This window comes from Oncorhynchus kisutch, linkage group LG17 (genome assembly GCF_002021735.2).
Source record: "Oncorhynchus kisutch isolate 150728-3 linkage group LG17, Okis_V2, whole genome shotgun sequence".
Taxonomy (NCBI): Eukaryota; Metazoa; Chordata; class Actinopteri; order Salmoniformes; family Salmonidae; genus Oncorhynchus; species Oncorhynchus kisutch.
The window spans coordinates 11,842,334-11,864,174 of record NC_034190.2 but is presented as its reverse complement, the minus strand read 5'-3'; the positions used below and the strand labels follow the sequence as shown (position 1 = coordinate 11,864,174).

General features: G+C 44.7%; 1 protein-coding gene across 2 annotated transcripts in view; it reads left to right on the top strand.

Moving 5' to 3' along the window:
• Positions 1 to 21,841, top strand: part of LOC109907172 (DENN domain-containing protein 3) — a 51,402-nt gene that overhangs the window by 7,150 nt on the left and 22,411 nt on the right. For both annotated transcript variants that reach the window (XM_020504980.2, XM_031795116.1), the window contains 14 exons: positions 2,390 to 2,687; positions 3,096 to 3,211; positions 3,549 to 3,679; positions 3,908 to 4,019; positions 4,233 to 4,352; positions 4,921 to 5,139; positions 6,624 to 6,739; positions 7,168 to 7,323; positions 8,022 to 8,118; positions 8,241 to 8,344; positions 8,788 to 8,972; positions 9,602 to 10,129; positions 12,993 to 13,252; positions 13,849 to 14,019. In XM_020504980.2, the coding sequence (XP_020360569.1) occupies positions 2,390 to 2,687; positions 3,096 to 3,211; positions 3,549 to 3,679; positions 3,908 to 4,019; positions 4,233 to 4,352; positions 4,921 to 5,139; positions 6,624 to 6,739; positions 7,168 to 7,323; positions 8,022 to 8,118; positions 8,241 to 8,344; positions 8,788 to 8,972; positions 9,602 to 10,129; positions 12,993 to 13,252; positions 13,849 to 14,019 (2,613 nt within the window). The remainder of the gene's footprint in view (positions 1 to 2,389; positions 2,688 to 3,095; positions 3,212 to 3,548; positions 3,680 to 3,907; positions 4,020 to 4,232; positions 4,353 to 4,920; positions 5,140 to 6,623; positions 6,740 to 7,167; positions 7,324 to 8,021; positions 8,119 to 8,240; positions 8,345 to 8,787; positions 8,973 to 9,601; positions 10,130 to 12,992; positions 13,253 to 13,848; positions 14,020 to 21,841) is intronic.

The window sequence follows — 21,841 nt, the reverse complement described above, 5'->3', positions numbered from 1 at the left end:
AATGACCAGGCATCCTCAACTGACGGGATGAGGTCAATGTCCTTCCAGGATACCCGGGCCAGGTCGATTAGAAAGGCCTGCTCACAGAAGTGTTTTAGGGAGCGCTTGACAGTGATGAGGGGTGGTCGTTTGACTGCGGCTCCGTAGCGGATACAGGCAATGAGGCAGTGATCGCTGAGATCCTGGTTGAAGACAGCGGAGGTGTATTTGGAGGGCCAGTTGGTCAGGATGACGTCTATGAGGGTGCCCTTGTTTACAGAGTTAGGGTTGTACCTGGTGGGTTCCTTGATGATTTGTGTGAGATTGAGGGCATCTAGCTTAGATTGTAGGACTGGCGGGGTGTTAAGCATATCCCAGTTTAGGTCACCTAACAGAACAAACTCTGAAGCTAGATGGGGGGCGATCAATTCACAAATGGTGTCCAGGGCACAGCTGGGAGCTGAGGGGGGTCGGTAGCAGGCGGCAACCGTGAGAGACTTATTTCTGGAGAGAGTAATTTTCAAAATTAGTAGTTCGAACTGTTTGGGTATGGACCTGGAAAGTATGACATTACTTTGCAGGCCATCTCTGCAGTAAACTGCAACTCCTCCCCCTTTGGCAGTTCTATCTTGACGGAAGATGTTATAGTTGGGTATGGAAATCTCTGAATTTTTGGTGGCCTTCCTGAGCCAGGATTCAGACACAGCAAGGACATCAGGGTTAGCAGAGTGTGCTAAAGCAGTGAGTAAGACAAACTTAGGGAGGAGGCTTCTGATGTTGACATGCATGAAACCAAGGCTTTTTCGAACACAGAAGTCAACAAATGAGGGTGCCTGGGGACATGCAGGGCCTGGGTTTACCTCCACATCACCCGCGGAACAGAGAAGGAGTAGTATGAGGGTGCGGCTAAAGGCTATCAAAACTGGTCGCCTAGAGCGTTGGGGACAGAGAATAAGAGGAGCAGGTTTCTGGGCATGGTAGAATATATTCAGGGCATAATGCGCAGACAGGGGTATGGTGGGGTGCGGGTACAGCGGAGGTAAGCCCAGGCACTGGGTGATGATGAGAGAGGTTGTATCTCTGGACATGCTGGTAGTAATGGGTGAGGTCACCGCATGTGTGGGAGGTGGGACAAAGGAGTTATCAGGGGTATGAAGAGTGGAACTAGGGGCTCCATTGTGGACTAAAACAATGATAACTAACCTGAACAACAGTATACAAGGCATATTGACATTTGAGAGAGACATACAGCGAGGCATACAGTAATCACAGGTGTTGAATTGGGAAAGCTAGCTAAAACAGTAGGTGAGACAACAGCTAATCAGCTAGCACAACAACAGCAGGTAAAATGGCGTAGACTAGGCAACGGGGCCAACAGATAAAACAAACAAGCAGAATGGAGTACCGTGATTTATGGACAGTCCAGCGTGCATCAGCTATGTAGCCAAGAGATCAGTGTCCAGGGGGCAGCGGTGGATGGGGAAGGGAAGCTGGACTGGCGAGTGTTATCCAGGTTAAAAAAACGAACAATGACTAAATAGCTTGTAGCTAGTTAGCTGGTTAGCTTCTGGAGGTTCTTGAGTGTGTTCTAAAAATAAATAAAAAATAATAGCGATTCCGTATCACATTGGGTGAGGCAGGTTTCCGGAAGGTATAAACAAATTAAAAGTCAAAAGAGATAGAAAGTAAATATGGGTCCGGAGGGCGTTTGGGACGCGGGGATTCAGGCGGTTAGCAGGCCTGTGCTAACAAGCTAACAGTTTGTAGGCCCGGGCTAGACAAGGTAGCAGTTAGCGGACCGGAGCTGGACAAGCTAGCAGTTAGCAGGCCGAATTAGCAAGCAGGGAGATAGCGAGGGCTAGAGAGTTAGCCTTTGGGGGACGTCGCGATGGGGTGAGTCTGTTTATTCCTCTTCATGCGGTGACATCGATAGACCGGTCGTGGGCCCGGGTATTGTAGCTCAGGAGTATGCTACGGTGGTAGCGCAGGCCGGGCTAGCTTCAAGCTAAGTGGGTGGAAACGCTAGCCAGGGGTAATCGTCCAGGGTTGCGGTTTAGCTGGATAGCTAGTTGTGAAGATCCAGCGTATTTGGAAGCTTAGGTTTAGCAAAATGTTTTTAAAGGGATAGCTATGTAAAAAACGAAAAATATGTAAAAAAACGAAAAATAAACAAAATATAAACAAAATATACAGGGACACAGGGACACGACACGACAGGACGACTTACTGCTACGCCATCTTGGATTCTTTACCAGAAATGTGCAGATTCACTACACTGTATGGTTTTGCTACACATAGATTTTCGTGGGCTTAGGCTTCCACCACATCGTATCAATCATATGACACATAGTCATACGCATCACATGTGGGCCTGTATATGATATCATGTAATGTTTCCTCTTCCTACCAGTCACACCAGCAGGGTAAAATCAAAGAGCTCCCCCTGTTGGAGACGGAGGTACTGCAGGTGCACGCCCCACCCTTTGTGACCAAAGAGAGTGTGAGTAGCGAGACCAAGGGTCAGGATCACGCCCCGGCCTTCACCAGGATCCAGAGGAGGCGCTCCTTCATCAAGAAGAAGAGGGGGAGGCCTGGTACGGCTAATGGAGAGGCAGCCAAGGGTAGCGATGGATGGGGTGGCACCACAGAGGACATCAGTGTCCCCAAGGACCTGGACCTCATCGCCCTGCCTCAGCTCTGCTTTCCAGGTGACACAGCGTGGTGATTTCGGCTAGTCACACACACACTACACCATAGCGCTACATATTAATGCTCAAAGGAGTATGTTCATAACTCCAGATTTGTCATTTGGTGTGGAATATGGCCAATATACCACTGCTAGGGGTTGTTCTTAAGCACGACGCAACGCGGAGTGCCTGGACACAGCCCTTAGCTGTGGTATATTGGCCATATAGCACAAACCCCAGAGGTGCCTTATTGATTTTATAATCTGGTTATCAACGTAATTAGAGCAGTAAAAACAAATGTTTTGTTATACCCGTGGTATACGGTCTGATATACCACGGCACTCGGCCAATCAGCATTCAGGGCTTGAACCACCCAGTTTATAATTCCTCTTATATGAGGTCTTGTGTCTGCTTTCTTCCATTGGCCAGGGGGTCTTCAGATAGCCAGTGAGCAGAGAGAAGACTCGTACCATTACCTGGTGTTTACTGATGTCTTCGGGAACAGGACACATGCTGTAGTGGTGCAGTACTACAGACCTATACAGGTGGGATGGCTTACCGGCTGAGCTTTATCCATGCCCACTGGAATGCTTTACCTTCTTCAATAAAGAGTGGTTTATAATTTGAAGACAGATGGATGGATATAAGCATGTTCATCAGCAAAACAAAGATTTATTTTGAACATTGGCCCTTTTAGGTCCATGTTCTTTTTAAATACATTTGTAGACTTTTACATTTGCTGCTATGGGAAAGTAGAAGGACAAATGGAATATAAATACAGTCTACAGCTGCATGAACAGTCATTTCAATTACTGTTCACATCAGGTCATTGGTCACTATGTAAAACATTGCTCTCTGATTGGTTGTCTGCTTGGGTCCCAGTTCTCTCAGGATGGTGGGCACCAAAATGGCTACCGGTTGTCCTCCAAGTCGTCCCGTCTCTACACGGCGTACGGCATCTGTGTCATCTCTAAATACCCTTACTACAACGCTCTCAGGGACTGCCTGTCATGGTGAGAACAATTCACCATCCTCCTACCATCCTCTCATTCCTCTAGGTTTTCGTGTTTTAAGTAAATACCGAACGAGAATACAAAACAGTAGACTACAGGTTATCACAGTAAATACAGCCAGATGTGGGCCGTTGTTATAAAGGGATCAGTTCAGTTCATCTTAGACACCTATTGACCTGTATGTTGTGTTTTGACTGCATGGTGTCCATCTAACGGGTGTGTGCTCAGTCTCTTGTCCCAGCTCAAGCCCAGCTGGATGGGGGACTTTGAGGAGAGGGTGAAGGAGTTTTCAGCCAAGCTGGCGCTGGTGCCCATACCTCCACCTGGGCAACTGCATGTGGTGAGCCATTTGTCCCTCTCTATGATTTACTGGCATTATTTAACAGTAGAGATCATGTTAAGGATAAACTGTAAAACCAATCGTGGGCATTTTGCCAATCTCTCTGCTCCACCCAGTCTATTGTATGTTTATGTAGTGTGTTGTATTGTTAAGTGACTAACATTCAAATAGTGTAATTTAACTATCTGTGTTCCTCTACCTGTTCTGTCCCAGGTGTTTAGTCTGAGGCCTCTCCAGATTGGGCTTCCCTCCCGGGAGGATAAGGACCGGCCAGCTGTTGACCTCGACCTCCATCTGCCTTTCCTGTGCTTTAGACCCCGACAGCTCCTCCAAGTGAGGACAGACAGCCGGATTATACTGCCTAACCCACTACATTATATTTTCTTTCAATGCAATTAAAGAGACTAAAAGACTGTGGGAATGTGATAATGTGCAAATGTACAGTATGTTTCTGTTCATCTGTTTGGAATGGTAAAAGACATGTCTATATCAATCAGACCTGGGTTCAAATACGATTTAGGATATTTCAAGTACTTTCAAATACATTTGGAAGTAATTATTTAGATTTTTATAAAAAAAAAACACAGGTAGTTGAATATTGGAATATATTTGGAAATACTTAAATACACAGTATTAATACAAATGCTTAAATAATCCCAGGAATTTGAACCAGGTTTGTTTTGGCATTTAAAATAATGTATTTGGAAAAAACGTTCAAATAGTAGGCCTATAAATAAGGAAATAATTAGAAAATCCTTTCAATAGTTGATTCGGGCCTCATTATTAGAAAATACTTAAATACACCGAAAATAAGTATTTAAATAACAAATAATAAAATACACATGTATTTGAAACCAGGACTGATATCAACGTTACCGTCTGTCTGTCTGAATCTCATCAGATCATTACCAGCCTGCTGACAGAGCAGAGGGTGGTGCTGTTTTCCTGTGACTGGGCCCGGCTCACCCTGCTGGCAGAGAGCCTGATGCTCTTCATCCACCCCCTGGTGTGGCAGCACCCCTTCGTCCCCGTCCTCTCAAGCCAGATGCTGGACTTCCTCATGGCGCCCACCGCCTACCTCATGGGCTGTCATCTGCACCATTATGAAGAGGTGGCCGCGGTAAGGATGGATATCACTAGCGTACATGGCCATGCTAGAATAGAATATTGTAGCATGATCAGGTAGTGACCGTTATAGTGATAGTGACCCCTTCCTGGGGCGGAAGATAGCTTAGTTGTTAGATTAGCGGTTGCTGGTTTGAATCCCAGAGTCAGCCGGGCAACCGGAGGGTTGCTGTGATCATCCTGGGTACCATCGCCTGCCAATGTGCCCTTGAGCGAGGCACTTTTCCATCTCTAATTGCTCCAGGAGTGCTGCATTGCTGGGTTTGTGTGTGTTTTGGGGGGTTGGATTGTGCATAAAGACACATTTCTGTTTTAATGGACAATGAACTTCTCTTCTCATTGGCTGGTACCTGAACCCCTACAGGAGGTATCCACGATAAGAATAGCACCAGCACTGTCTGACAATGTTCCTCGTATCACTGATTTATTTATCATTTAATAAACTGATTTATCAGGCTTTATCATTTATCAGCATTTTCTACTTACTTTGACATAGTATAAAGGATCATGTGGTTCAATGTCCTAACTGACATACAGGACAGAAGTTAACAGAATGTCCAGTTCATTTGAGCTGACCTTCCTGACCCTAGTCTGTTGTTCTCCTCCATTACAGTGTGTTCTCTAAGAGAGACAGAGCTGACCTTCCTGACTTGACCCTAGTCTGTTGTTCTCCTCCATTACAGCGTGTTCTCTAAGAGAGACAGAGCTGACCTTCCTGACCCTAGTCTGTTGTTCTCCTCCATTACAGTGTGTTCTCTAAGAGGGACAGAGCTGACCTTCCTGACCCTAGTCTGTTGTTCTCCTCCATTACAGAGTGTTCTCTAAGAGAGACAGAGCTGACTTGACCCTAGTCTGTTGTTCTCCTCCATTACAGCGTGTTCTCTAAGAGAGACAGAGCTGACCTTCCTGACCCTAGTCTGTTGTTCTCCTCCATTACAGTGTGTTCTCTAAGAGGGACAGAGCTGACCTTCCTGACCCTAGTCTGTTGTTCTCCTCCATTACAGAGTGTTCTCTAAGAGAGACAGAGCTGACTTGACCCTAGTCTGTTGTTCTCCTCCATTACAGCGTGTTCTCTAAGAGAGACAGAGCTGACTTGACCCTAGTCTGTTGTTCTCCTCCATTACAGTGTGTTCTCTAAGAGAGACAGAGCTGACTTGACCCTAGTCTGTTGTTCTCCTCCATTACAGCGTGTTCTCTAAGAGAGACAGAGCTGACTTGACCCTAGTCTGTTGTTCTCCTCCATTACAGCGTGTTCTCTAAGAGAGACAGAGCTGACTTGACCCTAGTCTATTCTCCTCCATTACAGCGTGTTCACTAAGAGAGACAGAGCTGACTTGACCCTAGTCTGTTGTTCTCCTCCATTACAGCGTGTTCTCTAAGAGAGACAGAGCTGACTTGACCCTAGTCTGTTCTCCTCCATTACAGCGTGTTCTCTAAGAGAGACAGAGTGTTGTGTTTTACTTTCCCCTGTCCTCACAGGAAACAGATGATCTGATTCTGGTTAACATTGATGATGGCATCGTGTCGTCTTCCTCGTCCGACGGGGTTGACCTGCCGGACGTCCCGCTGGCGGCCAGAGAGTGTTTTCTAACACGGTAGGACAGGAAAGGATCTGGGACATGTTCATTAGGGCACGACGTAGCAAAATGTTTTTCAACGGAAAAAGGAAATAAACATTTCTTATTGGACAAGTTCAGACTGTCCCTCCCTGTTTCATTCTATTTTCTTACGTTTGGTGTCTAATGAATATGACCTAGACGACAAGACACTCGATTGCTACGTTTACACACACACACATTGGTCTTTTGACCAATCAGATCAAGTGATTTTCCAATAATTGGGTTAAAGATCAGAATTGAGTTGCCAGTTTATACGCAGCCAGTTAGTTTGCTGTCCTATGTGATCATATTGCTACTGTCCATCTGCTCTGCAAACAACATGTATTGATATAAATAGGGGAAGGGGGTTTTATGCCAATATGAGTTTCACATGTTTTCTGAATATTTTTTACGTGTGTGTGCAGGGCGGAGGGTCTCCAGATGCACTATGACCTGGACGTGTGTCACCTGGGGTCCAGTACAGACGTCAACGACCAGAGGGCCCAGAGGAGGCAGTGGCAGAGGAAACTTAACACACACATCCAGAACATCACTCTGGAACTCATCGTCAACATCTTCAGGTCAGCATGAAACCAATCTCTTGTGGACAGACTACGCAGACATAAATGGTTACTGAGCATCTGACCAAATGATGCTGCATTTTGAGTTCTGGGCTAACTGAAATTAACATCAAATCATATGACAGCTAGCTATACTGTGTTTTACTGTCATTCACTATGACAAAACATGTACATGAGTATTATAATATCACATAGTTGTTATAATATTATAATCTAATTTATATTTATTTATGTTACTATGATAGTTGAGACTCAAACTGAGCATACAGTATCTAGTTAATACGTATTGGGTTGGACCAAAGATGCCTATTTCTCATATAAGCAAAGCTTGGTGATTTATCAAATGGATATGGATTTATCAAATGGATATGGATTTATTATTATTATTTATTTAGAAATGTGAACAACGCTGTTAGTTATCCTATTAAATTGTAAAATAATAATAATAATCTATTTTCTATTATTGTCTACATTATTATCACTTTACTGTTGGGAAAGAGCTCTCGGTAAGAATTTCACTGCACTGTTTTACACCGGTTGTATCCTGGGCCCACGGTGAATAAACGTTGAAGCGTGAATCAAAATCCTGCTTTATGACAACCAATACAACTTCAATTTCCTGTTCAATATCAGGACAGGCAAGCTTAATCCAATGACTATTACTCTCAACCTCACCCCCCCACCAACCACCACCACAGAGAAGTCCACCATCACCTCAACTATGAGCACAGAGTCTTCAACAGTGAAGAGTTCTTCAGGTCTAGAGAACCAGCAGACCAGCCATTTTTCAAGAAGGTACAACTAGAGCCTGTTCAATAACACGTACATCTCTTTCAACCTACAATATTAAGGACATTTTCCTGTCCAGCTTGTGATCCAATTGATCGTGACCGTAGTGTATTTTGTCATCTTTGCAGGTGTTGGACACACACATCTTCCACTCGTTCCTACGGGATCGTCTGAACAGGAAGATGGACGCGTTCACACGGATGGAGCTGAGCACTCGGACAGAAACGTACAGGTGAGAAAGAAAGATAAGAGTTTAACATAAATATTGACCTTTAAACTAGTAAACGCTTATTTTGACCTTTATTGCAAATGCAATGGGTTTCAGTAGGGTTTTAGTTTGGTTTCATCAGCAATCCTTTAACTAGAATCAGGGGTGTTAAGTGCTGCAGGCAAAAAAGAAAAGGGCACCCGTTTGGGTACTGAGGACCAGGAATGGAAACACTGCTGTACTGTATCTTCATACACATATCCCAAGTTGGTCCCTTCCTGGTATAAGCACAGCCTTTCCCCTGATGTCTATCCTAAATCCAAGGTGAACTTTCCCCTTGGTACAGATCTAGGATTGGCTTCCCATCCCCCAATCCTAACCTTAACCATTAGTGGGGGAAATGTTAAACTGACCCAAGATCAGCAACTAGGGGAAACTTCTCCCTACACCTCTGTCCTCTTCCCCAGGCTGAAGTCCATGACAGAGTCTCCGCGGCGGCCCACCATGCAGGAGATGGCCCGTAAATACACCATCCCAGAGAGCCGGCTCAGCAAGAGGCTGGGGGCCAGCCTGCCCAACCTGGGGGAGGGTGTGGGCGCCCTGGTGGGACCCCTCATGCAGAACTCCCTCAAGAAGATACAGGTGGACAGTGGTAGGTGGACAGCGGTAGTTTGTAGGTTCAGGTGGACAGCGGTAGGTGGACAGAGGTAGTTTGTAGGTTTAGGTGGACAGTGGTAGGTGGACAGAGGTAGTTTGTAGGTGTAGGTGGACAGCGGTAGTTTGTAGGTGTAGGTGGACAGCGGTAGTTTGTAGGTGTAGGTGTACAGCGGTAGTTTGTAGGTGTAGGTGGACAGCGGTAGTTTGTAGGTGTAGGTGGACAGCGGTAGTTTGTAGGTTCAGGTGGACAGCGGTAGTTTGTAGGTTCAGTTGGACAGCGGTAGTTTGTAGGTTCAGTTGGACAGCGGTAGTTTGTAGGTTCAGGTGAACAGCGGTAGTTTGTAGGTCCAGGTGTGCGGTACTTGTCGACGCTAATAGTTAACTTTTGTGATTTCTGAACATTGAGTGGTTTTAGGATGAGTGTTTAGTGGTTGCGGTGAAGACCTGCACACATGGGGTATTCCCCAGAACCTAAGTTGAGAAACCCTGTTGTAGTTGACCACTACTATTGAGTTTGCCACCTTATAAGAACCAACCAAGGACGATTGGCCAACTGCTTTAAGGTTTCCTCTAAACAAAATGCTGTTCACAGTTCTTTCAACTTTTGTGATCGAACCCTAATAGGTCTGAAGTCTCCCCAGAAGCCAGTGAGATGCTTCAAGCTTCCTGAGTTCCCTCCACCGCTGGCCTACCACTATGTCCAGAATTACTACCAGGAGATGATCACCCTCCTGGACAAGGCCATCAGCGGGGTGGCCTTCGAGGACTCCTCTCTCCTGGCCTGCTATCACTACCTCCGGGGCTTTGTCAACACAGTGGCCGGTAAACGTCTGGACGCACTGGAAGACTTTCAGAACCTTTACAAGACGGACACGGACATCTTCCCTGGCGAGCTGGTCAACGCCCTGGTGGACTCTCTACAGGATGGGGAACGGGCACAAGCTAACCGCCGAACCGAGATCAAACGCCTGATTAGTCGGGTGAAGAAGGACCACGAGAGGGAGCGGACGTGCCATGACGACGAAGCTGTCAAGCGGTTCCAGCTGCCGAAAAAGCACATGCAGTTGGAGGACTTTGTGAGGCACGTGCAGGAGTCTGGGATTGTCAAGGACCAGGGGACCATTCACCGGCTGTTTGAGGCTCTCACTGTGGGTAAGGAAGTCACACAGACTTAAAGATGAGAAATGATAAAGGAGAGAGGGTTGTCTCTTTCTTGGTGGAGGGTGTCTTCACCAAGGTATGTGTTTTAATGTCTGTCTTGATTTTTACGGTAACCCCTTGTTGTGTGGGACTCATCATGAACCTACTCCAGTTGATAATGCTTAGCCTCCACTCCGTAATCACTCTGGTCCCTGTGATTAATGTGTTAATACCTTAATACCTGTAGTGAATGGCCACGCTAATTCATCTGTCAATTGAATCTGCTTAATTTCCCTCAATCTTACCAATGGTGTAAAGTAATTATTATGGACAACCATTTGTTATTTTGGACAACTTTTACTTAGCTACATTCCTAAAGACAATTATGTACTTTCTACTCCATTCATGTTCCCTGACACCCAAAAGTACTCATTACATTTTGAATGCTTAGCAGGACAGGAAAAATATCCAATTCACACACTTATCAAGAGAACATCCCTGGTCATCCCTACTGCCTCTGATCTGACAGACTCACTAAACACAGAACATCCCTGGTCATCCCTACTGCCTCTGATCTGACAGACTCACTAAACACAGAACATCCCTGGTCATCCCTACTGCCTCTGATCTGACTGACTCACTAAACAGAGAACATCCCTGGTCATCCCTACTGCCTCTGATCTGACAGACTCACTAAACAGAGAACATCCCTGGTCATCCCTACTGCCTCTGATCTGACTGACTCACTAAACAGAGAACATCCCTGGTCATCCCTACTGCCTCTGATCTGACTGACTCACTAAACACAGAACATCCCTGGTCATCCCTACTGCCTCTGATCTGACTGACTCACTAAACAGAGAACATCCCTGGTCATCCCTACTGCCTCTGATCTGACTGACTCACTAAACAGAGAACATCCCTGGTCATCCCTACTGCCTCTGATCTGACTGACTCACTAAACACAGAACATCCCTGGTCATCCCTACTGCCTCTGATCTGACTGACTCACTAAACAGAGAACATCCCTGGTCATCCCTACTGCCTCTGATCTGACTGACTCACTAAACACATGCTTATTTTGTAAATGGTGTTGGAGTGTTGGAGTGTCGGAGTGTCGGAGTGTCGGAGTGTCGGAGTGTCGGAGTGTCGGAGTGTCGGAGTGTCGGAGTGTCGGAGTGTCGGAGTGGTGGAGTGTGCCCCTGGCTATCCGTCAGTTAAAAAAACAAGAAAACATTGCGCTGTCTGATTTGCATAATATAAGGAATTTGAAATTATTTTTACTTTTACTTTTGGTACTTAAGTATATCTAAAACCAAATACTTTTAGACTTTTACTCCAGTAGTATTTTACTGGGGGTCTTTCATTTTTACTTAAGTCGTTTTCTATTAAGGTATCTTTACTTTTACTCAAGCATGAAAGTTGGGTACTTTTTCCACCACTGAATACCCCCCCCCCCCCACCCTATCAGAATTAGTAGGAGTCATACTGTGCACGTGGAGTGTGTGTTTAGTAGGAGTCATACTGTGCACGTGGAGTGTGTGTTTAGTAGGAGTCATACTGTGCACGTGGAGTGTGTGTTTAGTAGGAGTCATACTCTGCAAGTGGAGTGTGTGTTTAGTAGGAGTCGTGGAGTGTGTGTTTAGTAGGAGTCGTGGAGTGTGTGTTTAGTAGGAGTCGTAGAGTGTGTGTTTAGTAGGAGTCGTGGAGTGTGTGTTTAGTAGGAGTCGTGGAGTGTGTGTTTAGTAGGAGTCGTGGAGTGTGTGTTTAGTAGGAGTCGTGGAGTGTGTGTTTAGTAGGAGCCGTGGAGTGTGTGTTTAGTAGGAGCCGTGGAGTGTGTGTGTTTAGTAGGAGCCGTGGAGTGTGTGTGTTTAGTAGGAGCCGTGGAGTGTGTGTGTTTAGTAGGAGCCGTGGAGTGTGTGTGTTTAGTAGGAGCCGTGGAGTGTGTGTGTTTAGTAGGAGCCGTGGAGTGTGTGTGTTTAGTAGGAGCCGTGGAGTGTGTGTGTTTAGTAGGAGCCGTGGAGTGTGTGTGTTTAGTAGGAGCCGTGGAGTGTGTGTGTTTAGTAGGAGCCGTGGAGTGTGTGTGTTTAGTAGGAGCCGTGGAGTGTGTGTGTTTAGTAGGAGCCGTGGAGTGTGTGTGTTTAGTAGGAGCCGTGGAGTGTGTGTGTTTAGTAGGAGCCGTGGAGTGTGTGTGTGTGTTTAGTAGGAGCCGTGGAGTGTGTGTGTGTGTTTAGTAGGAGCCGTGGAGTGTGTGTGTGTGTTTAGTAGGAGCCGTGGAGTGTGTGTGTGTGTTTAGTAGGAGCCGTGGAGTGTGTGTGTTTAGTAGGAGCCGTGGAGTGTGTGTGTGTGTTTAGTAGGAGCCGTGGAGTGTGTGTGTGTGTTTAGTAGGAGTCGTGGAGTGTGTGTGTGTGTTTAGTAGGAGTCGTGGAGTGTGTGTGTGTGTTTAGTAGGAGTCGTGGAGTGTGTGTGTGTTTAGTAGGAGTCGTGGAGTGTGTGTGTGTTTAGTAGGAGTCATGCTGTGCACGTGGAGTGTGTGTTTAGTAGGAGTCACGCTGTGTGTGTTTAGTCTCTTGCCCCTGTGAACCCACGCACCATGGACTTGCTTCACCAGCCAACCAAAACAATGCTGTGTATTATTGTTCCTGTGACTCCTCCCCCAGCCCCGCTAGCTTCTCTGTTCCATGCTAGCGCACCTATTGCCTTTTGTTTTGAATGGAACACCTAGAATCCCACCAGAGGCAACTTTATGAAATCATTGTGAAGTACAGTAAGTTTAAACTGCCCCTCTATTGGTTGCAAAATTGCTGAAGTAAATAAAGAAATGGCAGTTTCAGGAATTGTTGAAGCTTGACTCCAAGCTTGACTCCCCCTGCAGGCCAGCAAAAACAGGTGGACCCAGATCTCTTCCGAGTGTTCTACACCTTCTGGAAGGAGACGGAGGCCGAGGCTCAGGAAGTGGCCCTGCCGGCCTCAGTCCTGGAGCACCTGGAGGCTAACGAGTGTGTCTTCAAGCTGTCCTCTTCGGTCAAGACCAGCCACGGCGTGGGCAAGATCGCCATGACCCAGAGACGGCTGTTCCTGCTGACCGTAGGACGACCCGGGTACGTGGAGATCACCAAGTTCAGAGACATTGAGGTGAGTTACGACCTTCTGCATCTACGTTCCTACTACACTACTATACCATATATCTTTCATGATACTCAACTTTTTTTGATAGAGATTACAATGTGAATACATTAAGCTATAAAATAGACAGTCATGTTTGATGTGCTTATAGATGGGTAATCTATGCTTTATTATACAGCTAATGTAAATGATGGGATCTAGTCCCTAACACAGTGTATGTCATGTACCGTTATCATAACTATTAATGCTATGCTTGCTTATAGCTAGTGTTACAATGCACTGTGGGCGCATCATGAGACACTATAGATACACTCACACGGCTTTATGTGCTGTTATACAAAGTGTTAACAAGTATTCTATTAGAAATATGGGTCCCGGATCAAAGGTGGTGTTAGGTGAACAAAATAAGCCTGGTCCCAGATCAGTGGTCTTTACAACCTTAGCAGTTGGCTATACAGCACAAACTGACCCGGGACCTGCCTAGTGGTTGGTTAAGTTGTTGAGATGCAGGGCTCCCTTGAAAAGGAGACCTTGGTCTCAATGGGACTCCCTGCTAAAATAACAGGTAGTGAATTGTGAATAACCAGTTGGCTGTTGTACCTCAGGAGGTGAAGATCTCCTCGGCTCCCTTCCTGCTGCTGAGGATCCCCTCTCTGAAGATCAAGACCACCCTGAGGAAAGAGACGTTTGAGGTCAACCTGAAGTCGGAGGTTGACCTCTGGCACCTCATGGTTAAGGAGATGTGGGCCGGACGGAAGATGGCAGACGACCACAAGGTAGGATGTCAAAATGTGACGTTAAACTTTCTGTTAATCCCGGTCTCTGGGTGTGTCCCAATAATATCATATTTTTCCCACAAATCTAAGCATTGGATTGGTGGAGACATGGGCTAGTGGGAGTTTCTACCATTTTTATTCTACCAGTTATTTCCTTTCAAATTAGTGAACAAATGAACCCTTTGGGAGGAAGGAGAGATAATTGGGACATAGCCTCTCTCTCTCTCAATTCAATTTGCTTTATTGGCATGACGTAACAATGTACATATTGCCAAAGCTTATTTTGGATATTTACAATCTGAAAATAATAAGAATCCAAATTGTCAACGGGACAATAGTAACAACAATAACCAAGGGTCTAAATAACCATACATTGAACAATAACAATAAGCATACAGTAGAGGACATGTGCAGGTTGATTGGTCTGTCAGACACTGTCTCTCAACTTATGGCAGGCAGTAATGTAGTGTGCTGCCAACCCACAGCTCTCTGCGTCCTCCCCCAACAGGACGGGTAGCCTATCCTCATCAGAGAGGTCTTTGAAGGGTTTCAAATTTGGGGAAATGACACTCTCTTTATTGTTTTATATTTTTGACATTTGTCAGGAAATGCAGCTCCGTCTCAGGTTCTGCTGTGGTGCAGTGGTTGCACAGCCTTTCCTCTACAGGGAGACAGGTTTTCCTGTGTCTACCCTTCTCAATGGCAAGGCTGTGCTCACTGAGCCTGTGCTTTGTCAAGGTTATTCTAAGGTTTTGATCAGTAACCATGGTCAAATACTTAGCCACGGTGTAGGGCCAGATAGCACTGCATTTTGCTTTGTTTGTGCTTGTTTCCCCCAATAAGCAATGTAGTTTTGTTTTGACTGTGTTGTAATTTGGTTTATCCTGATTGATTGAATGTTCTGGTCCTGAGACTTCAGTGTGTTAGTAGAACAGGTTTGTGAACTCAGCCCCAGGACCAGCTGGATGAGGGGACTCTTTTCTTTGCTCAGCTCTTGGTATTGCAGGGCTTGGTAATGATATGAGAGGGAGTCACTGTATTTTAGATGTTTCCAAAACTTAATTGCTTAATTGCTCAATTGCTTAATTGTTTTTATTATTAGTGGATATTGGCCTAATTCTGCCCTGCATGCATTGTTTGTAGTTTTCCTCTGGACATGTAGGAGAATCTTACAGAACTCTGCATGCAGGGTTTCAATGGGGTGTTTGTCCCATTTGATGAAATCTTGTTTTGCAAGTGAACCCCACACCACGCTGCCATAAAGTGCAATTGGTTCAATGACACATTCAATTAGTTTTTGCCAAATTTTAATAGGAATTTGAATTTGTTTTTTTAATGGCGTAGAATGCCCTGCGTGCTTTCTCTCTGTTTATTCACTGCCTCATTAAGGTGTCCAGTTGAGCTTATTTTAAAACCTAAGTAATTGTAGTGTGTGCAGTACTCTGTTTTATACCAATTGAGAACTTTGGTCTAATTCTCTGAGATCTGGATCTTCTCTGGAAAATCATTATGTTAGTATTTTTGGGGTTTACTGCCAGGGCCCAGGTCTGGCAGTATTGCTCTAGCAGGTCCAGGCTCTGCAGTAGGCCATGTGCTGTGGGTGACAGCAGGCATAGGTCATCTGCGAAGAGAAGGCATTTAACTTCTGAATTGTGGAGACTAACACCAGGGGCTGAGGATTTGTCTAGAATAGTGGCCAATTCGTTGATGTAAATATTGAAGAGTGCAGGGCTCAGATTGCAACCCTGACGAAGGCCCCGCCCCTGGTTAAAGAATTCTGTTATTTTCTTGCCAATTTTAATGCTGCATGTATTGCCAGTATACATTGATTTAATTATGTCATATGTTTTACCCCCTACACCACTTTCAATAACTTTGTAGAACAGTCCTGTGTGCCAAATAGAATCAAATGCTTTTTGGAAGTCGATAACGCAAGCGTATATTTTGGTATTATTTTGGTGGACATGTTTATCTATCAGGGTGTGTAGGGTGTAAATATAATCAGCTCTGCGATGTTTTGGTATAAATCCAATTTGGCTTTTACTCAAGACATGGTGCTTATTAAGGAAGTTTAGAAGTCTTACATTTATAATACTACAGAAAACCTTCCCCTGGTTACTGTTCACACAAATGCCTCTGTAATTGTTAGGGTCAAATTTGTCTCCATTTTTAAAGTTTGGGGTTATGAGTCATTGATTGCAGATGTCAGGGAAATAACCTACACTCAGGATCAAATTAAACCGTTTTAATATAGCCAATTGAAATGTTGCACTAGTGAGTTTGAGCATCTCATTTAGGATGCCATCAGGTCTGCATGCTTTTTTAAATTTCAGAGCATGAAGTTTCTTATAGAGCTCCTGGTCAGGAATTGGGGAATCCAATGGATTTTAATTGTCCTTAATAGGTTTTTCTAATCCATTCAACTTCTCATGAATTTGGCGTTGTTCTGCGTTTGTGTCGATTTAAACAGTGTTGTAGAGTGTTTTAAAATGAGTTGTCCATTGGTCACCATTTTATATCGCTAATTCCTCTTTTTCAGATTTATTAAGTTTTTTTCAATTTTGCCAGAAGTTGTTTGTGTTTATGGATTCCTCAATTAGTGTCAGCTGCTTGCTGTTGTACTGTGCCTTTTTGGTTCTGAGTGTTAGGTTTATAGAGTTTTAAAGTCTCACAGTAATGAAGGCGTAATTCACCATTATTTGGGTCTCTGTGCTTTTGGTTGGAGGTGTTCTAAGTTTTTTCCTTATTTTACAATCTGCATCAAACCAGTTGTCATCTGTGATCTTTTTTATTTTGTTTTTTATCAATTTCAATTGTGCTTCCTCTGCTGTTTGCCTGAATATATAGTGGATGTTTTCTACTGCTAGAATGATGCCTTCGTTACTGTGAGTGAATGTGGTATCCAGAAAGTTATCTAAGAGTGTTAGATTGGTTACAGGTTGCTTTCTGGTATTCTTCTGTGCTGTTTTGGGCCCATCTGTATGAATGTCTGATGTTGTACCGCTTACTGGGCTGTGAATGTCTGGTTGTTTCCATGTCTGTTCTTTTGAGGAACAACGTAATTTGGCTGTGATCAGACAGAGGTTTTAGTGGCTTGACGGTGAATGAGCTGAGAGAGAAGGGGTCAATGTCTGTGATCATATAGTCTACTGTACTGTGGCCAAGAGGTGAGCAGTAGGTGAATCTCCCCAAAGAGTCCCCCCATAACCTACCGTTGACAAAGTACAGACCCAGGCTGCAACAGATTTTTTTTCTCTCTCTCTGTCTCTGTCTCTGTCTCTGTCTGTCTCTGTCTCTGTGTTCCTTCTTGTTTTACTTGGTGGTGGTTATTTTATTGATGGCGAACCACATGGGGATGCCGTCCTTGTCACTTCAGCACGGCTTTAGGTGTGTTACTGAAGCTACTGTCACTGTGGAGGACTTTCTGGTCTCCGTAGGAGAGAAGGTAGGATATGAGAATGTTGCTTACGCGTCACAGATGCGGTGTTTTTTTTTGTTAAAGTTGTTAAAGAAGAACGTCATGTTGATCCTATGGTTGAGCATGGTGTACTTCTTAAAGAAGAGTGTCTTGTGGATCGTATGGTTGAGCATGGTTTACTTCTTAAAGGAGAGTGTCTTGTTGAGCATGGCATACTTCTTAAAGAAGAGCGTCTTGTAGATCATATGGTTGAGCATGGTTTACTTCTTAAAGAAGAGCGTCTTGTAGATCATATGGTTGAGCATGGTTTACTTCTTAAAGAAGAGCGTCTTGTAGATCGTATGGTTGAGCATGGTTTACTTCTTAAAGAAGAGCGTCTTGTAGATCGTATGGTTGAACATGGTTTACTTCTTAAAGAAGAGCGTCTTGTAGATCGTATGGTTGAACATGGTTTACTTCTTAAAGAAGAGCGTCTTGTAGATCGTATGGTTGAACATGGTTTACTTCTTAAAGAAGAGCGTCTTGTAGATCATATGGTTGAGCATGGCTTACTTCTTAAAGAAGAGCGTCTTGTAGATCATATGGTTGAACATGGCATACTTCTTAAAGAAGAGCGTCTTGTAGATCATATGGTTGAACATGGTTTACATCTTAAAGAAGAGCGTCTTGTAGATCATATGGTTGAACATGGTTTACTTCTTAAAGAAGAGCGTCTTGTAGATCATATGGTTGAACATGGCATACTTCTTAAAGAAGAGCGTCTTGTAGATCATATGGTTGAACATGGTTTACTTCTTAAAGAAGAGCGTCTTGTAGATCATATGGTTGAGCATGGTTTACTTCTTAAAGAAGAGCGTCTTGTAGATCATATGGTTGAACATGGCATTCTTCTTAAAGAAGAGCGTCTTGTAGATCATATGGTTGAGCATGGTTTACTTCTTAAAGAAGAGCGTCTTGTAGATCATATGGTTGAGCATGGTTTACTTCTTAAAGAAGAGCGTCTTGTAGATCATATGGTTGAACATGGCATTCTTCTTTAAATGTATGTTTATTCAAGTTACGCCGCTTTTTTCTCAGTCAACAATGGTAACTATTTAGAATGTACTGGCGTTTATTCCCAATGAGCTGTTGGAGAGCGAGTTATTGGGGTTTGGGAAGCTTGCAAGTTCAATTAAGATTGTCCCGTTGGGTTGAAACAGGTTGGGTTGAAACAGGTTGGGTTGAAACAGGTTATGTCATTTCGGCGACAGGTGTTTGCTCCGGTGAGTCCAAAAACAGACTTTGGAGGTATCGTTTAAAGTCAAGTATGAACACAGACTGTATATGGCTTATGCTAGTACGGTTAGTCAATGGTGTTTTGTGTGGTGATGTTGGCCATAAGCGACATGCTTGCCCGAAAAGGGAGAAGGGTAGGGAGAGGTCGTCCTCGTAACGCCTGGGCCCACTGATGTAGGGAGAGGTGGGCCTCGTAACGCCTGGGCCCACTGATGTAGGGAGAGGTGGGCCTCGTAACGCCTGGGTCCACTGATGTAGGGAGAGGTGGGCCTCGTAACGCCTGGGCCCACTGATGTAGGGAGAGGTGGGCCTCGTAACGCCTGGGCACACTGATGTAGGGAGAGGTGGGCCTCGTAACGCCTGGGCCCACTGATGTAGGGAGAGGTGGGCCTCGTAACGCCTGGGCCCACTGATGTAGGGAGAGGTCTTCCTCGTAACGCCTGGGCCCACTGATGTAGGGAGAGGTCTTCCTCGTATCGCCTGGGCCCACTGATGTAGGGAGAGGTGGGCCTCGTAACGCCTGGGCCCACTGATGTAGGGAGAGGTGGGCCAACAGTGGTAGAGCAGTCACAAGCACCTGTTTCTGAGGAACAAGTTGTCCGTGTTGAGGGTACGGAGTTCCAACTTGTACCAGAGGGGAACTTAGCGTCTGATAGGCAGCAGAAAAATATTGTTGTAGAAGGTAAGGACAGATCTGGGGAGCCATTTCCTCAGACTGGTGAAGAGATGCCCAGTACGAGTGATGGGGTACAGGAGGGGGTTCATGTGGAGCTAGTCGCCCAGGTAGTGGAGGAGATGCCCAGTACGAGTGATGGGGTACAGGAGGGGGTTCATGTGGAGCTAGTCTCCCAGGTAGTGGAGTAGATGCCCAGTACAAGTGATGTGGTACAAGCGGGGAGTGTTGAGAGGGATGTGGTAGAACGGAGTCAGGGGTATGTGGCCTCAGTTGAGGAGGATCAGGAAAACTATATGGATATCTCTCTTGATATGATAGCAGCTGACGTTACAACACAAACAGACGGTCTGCCTTCGTCACCCTGGTGGGAAGGTGACCACGGATGACAGTGAAATGTGCCGGAGGATTGTGATTCTCTGTCTACTGAACAGTTGTTACATGGAATCGATGATAAATTAACAGGCACCACATTGATTATTTGCAACGCAGGAGAAGCTAGTTAAACTAGTAATATCATCAACCATGTGTAGTTAACTAGTGATTATGTTAAGATGGATTGTTTTTTACAAGATACGTTTAATGCTAGCTAGCAGCTTACCTTGGCTCCTTGCTGCACTCACGTAACAGGTTGTCAGTCTGCCACACAGTCTCTTTGTGGAGTGCAATGTAATCGGCCATAATCGGCATCCAAAAATACCGATTATGAAAACTTGAAATCGGCCCCAATTAATAGGGGTAAGGCACCCTACTCAACAAATTGGATGCAGTCTATCACAGTGCAATCCGTTTTATCACCAAAGCCCCATATACTACCCACCATTGCGACCTGTACGCTCTCGTTGGCTGGCCCTCGCTTCATACTCGTCGCCAAACCCACTGGCTCCATGTCATCTACAAGACCCTGCTAGGTAAAGTCCCCCCTTATCTCAGCTCGCTGGTCACCATAGCATCTCCCACCTGTAGCACACGCTCCAGCAGGTATATCTCTCTAGTCACCCCCAAAACCAATTCTTTCTTTGGCCGCCTCTCCTTCCAGTTCTCTGCTGCCAATGACTGGAACGAACTACAAAAATCTCTGAAACTGGAAACACTTATCTCCCTCACTAGCTTTAAGCACCAACTGTCAGAGCAGCTCACAGATTACTGCACCTGTACATAGCCCACCTATAATTTAGCCCAAACAACTACCTCTTTCCCAACTGTATCTAATTGTAATTCATTTATTTATTTTGCTCCTTTGCACCCCATTATTTTTTTATTTCTACTTTGCACATTCTTCCATTGCAAAACTACCATTCCAGTATTTTACTTGCTATATTGTATTTACTTTGCCATCATGGCCTTTTTTGCCTTTACCTCCCTTCTCACCTCATTTGCTCACATTGTATATAGACTTGTTTATACTGCATTATTGACTGTATGTTTGTTTTTACTCCATGTGTAACTCTGTGTCGTTTTATCTGTCGAACTGCTTTGCTTTATCTTGGCCAGGTCGCAATTGTAAATGAGAACTTGTTCTCAACTTGCCTACCTGGTTAAATAAAGGTAAAATAAATAAATAATCAGCCATGCCGATATAATCGGTTGACTTCTAATGAATATATAGATTAGTTGAGTTGTTTTAAATCATCCGTGGTCACCTTTAGTTTCAAGATTGATGGGTTTGATTATGTGTTCTACACTTTTACTGAATCAATTAAATGCTTTGGGTGTGGAAGAGAGGGGTATTTGGTGCGCAATTTTCCAGAGAATGAGCGTGCAGAGCCTGGTAGCAGCTCTAGCGCTGGTGCAGCTAAAACACCACTGAGAAGGGATGAACAGGAGAAGGGTTCAGGAGAAGGGAGAAGATCGGCGGATTGTAATGTTTTATTTATTTCACCTTTATTTAACCAGGTAGGCTAGTTGAGAACACCTTTATTTAACCAGGTAGGCTAGTTGAGAACACCTTTATTTAACCAGGTAGGCCAGTTGAGAACACCTTTATTTAACCAGGTAGGCTAGTTGAGAACACCTTTATTTAACCAGGTAGGCTAGTTGAGAACACCTTTATTTAACCAGGTAGGCCAGTTGAGAACACCTTTATTTAACCAGGTAGGCTAGTTGAGAACACCTTTATTTAACCAGGTAGGCTAGTTGAGAACACCTTTATTTAACCAGGTAGGCTAGTTGAGAACACCTTTATTTAACCAGGTAGGCCAGTTGAGAACACCTTTATTTAACCAGGTAGGCTAGTTGAGAACACCTTTATTTAACCAGGTAGGCTAGTTGAGAACACCTTTATTTAACCAGGTAGGCTAGTTGAGAACAAGTTCTCATTTACAACTGGGACCTGGCCAAGATAAAGCATAGCAGTGTGAACAGACAACACAGAGTTACACATGGAGTAAACAATTAACAAGTCAATAACACAGTAGAAAAAAAGGGGAGTCTATATACATTGTGTGCAAAAGGCA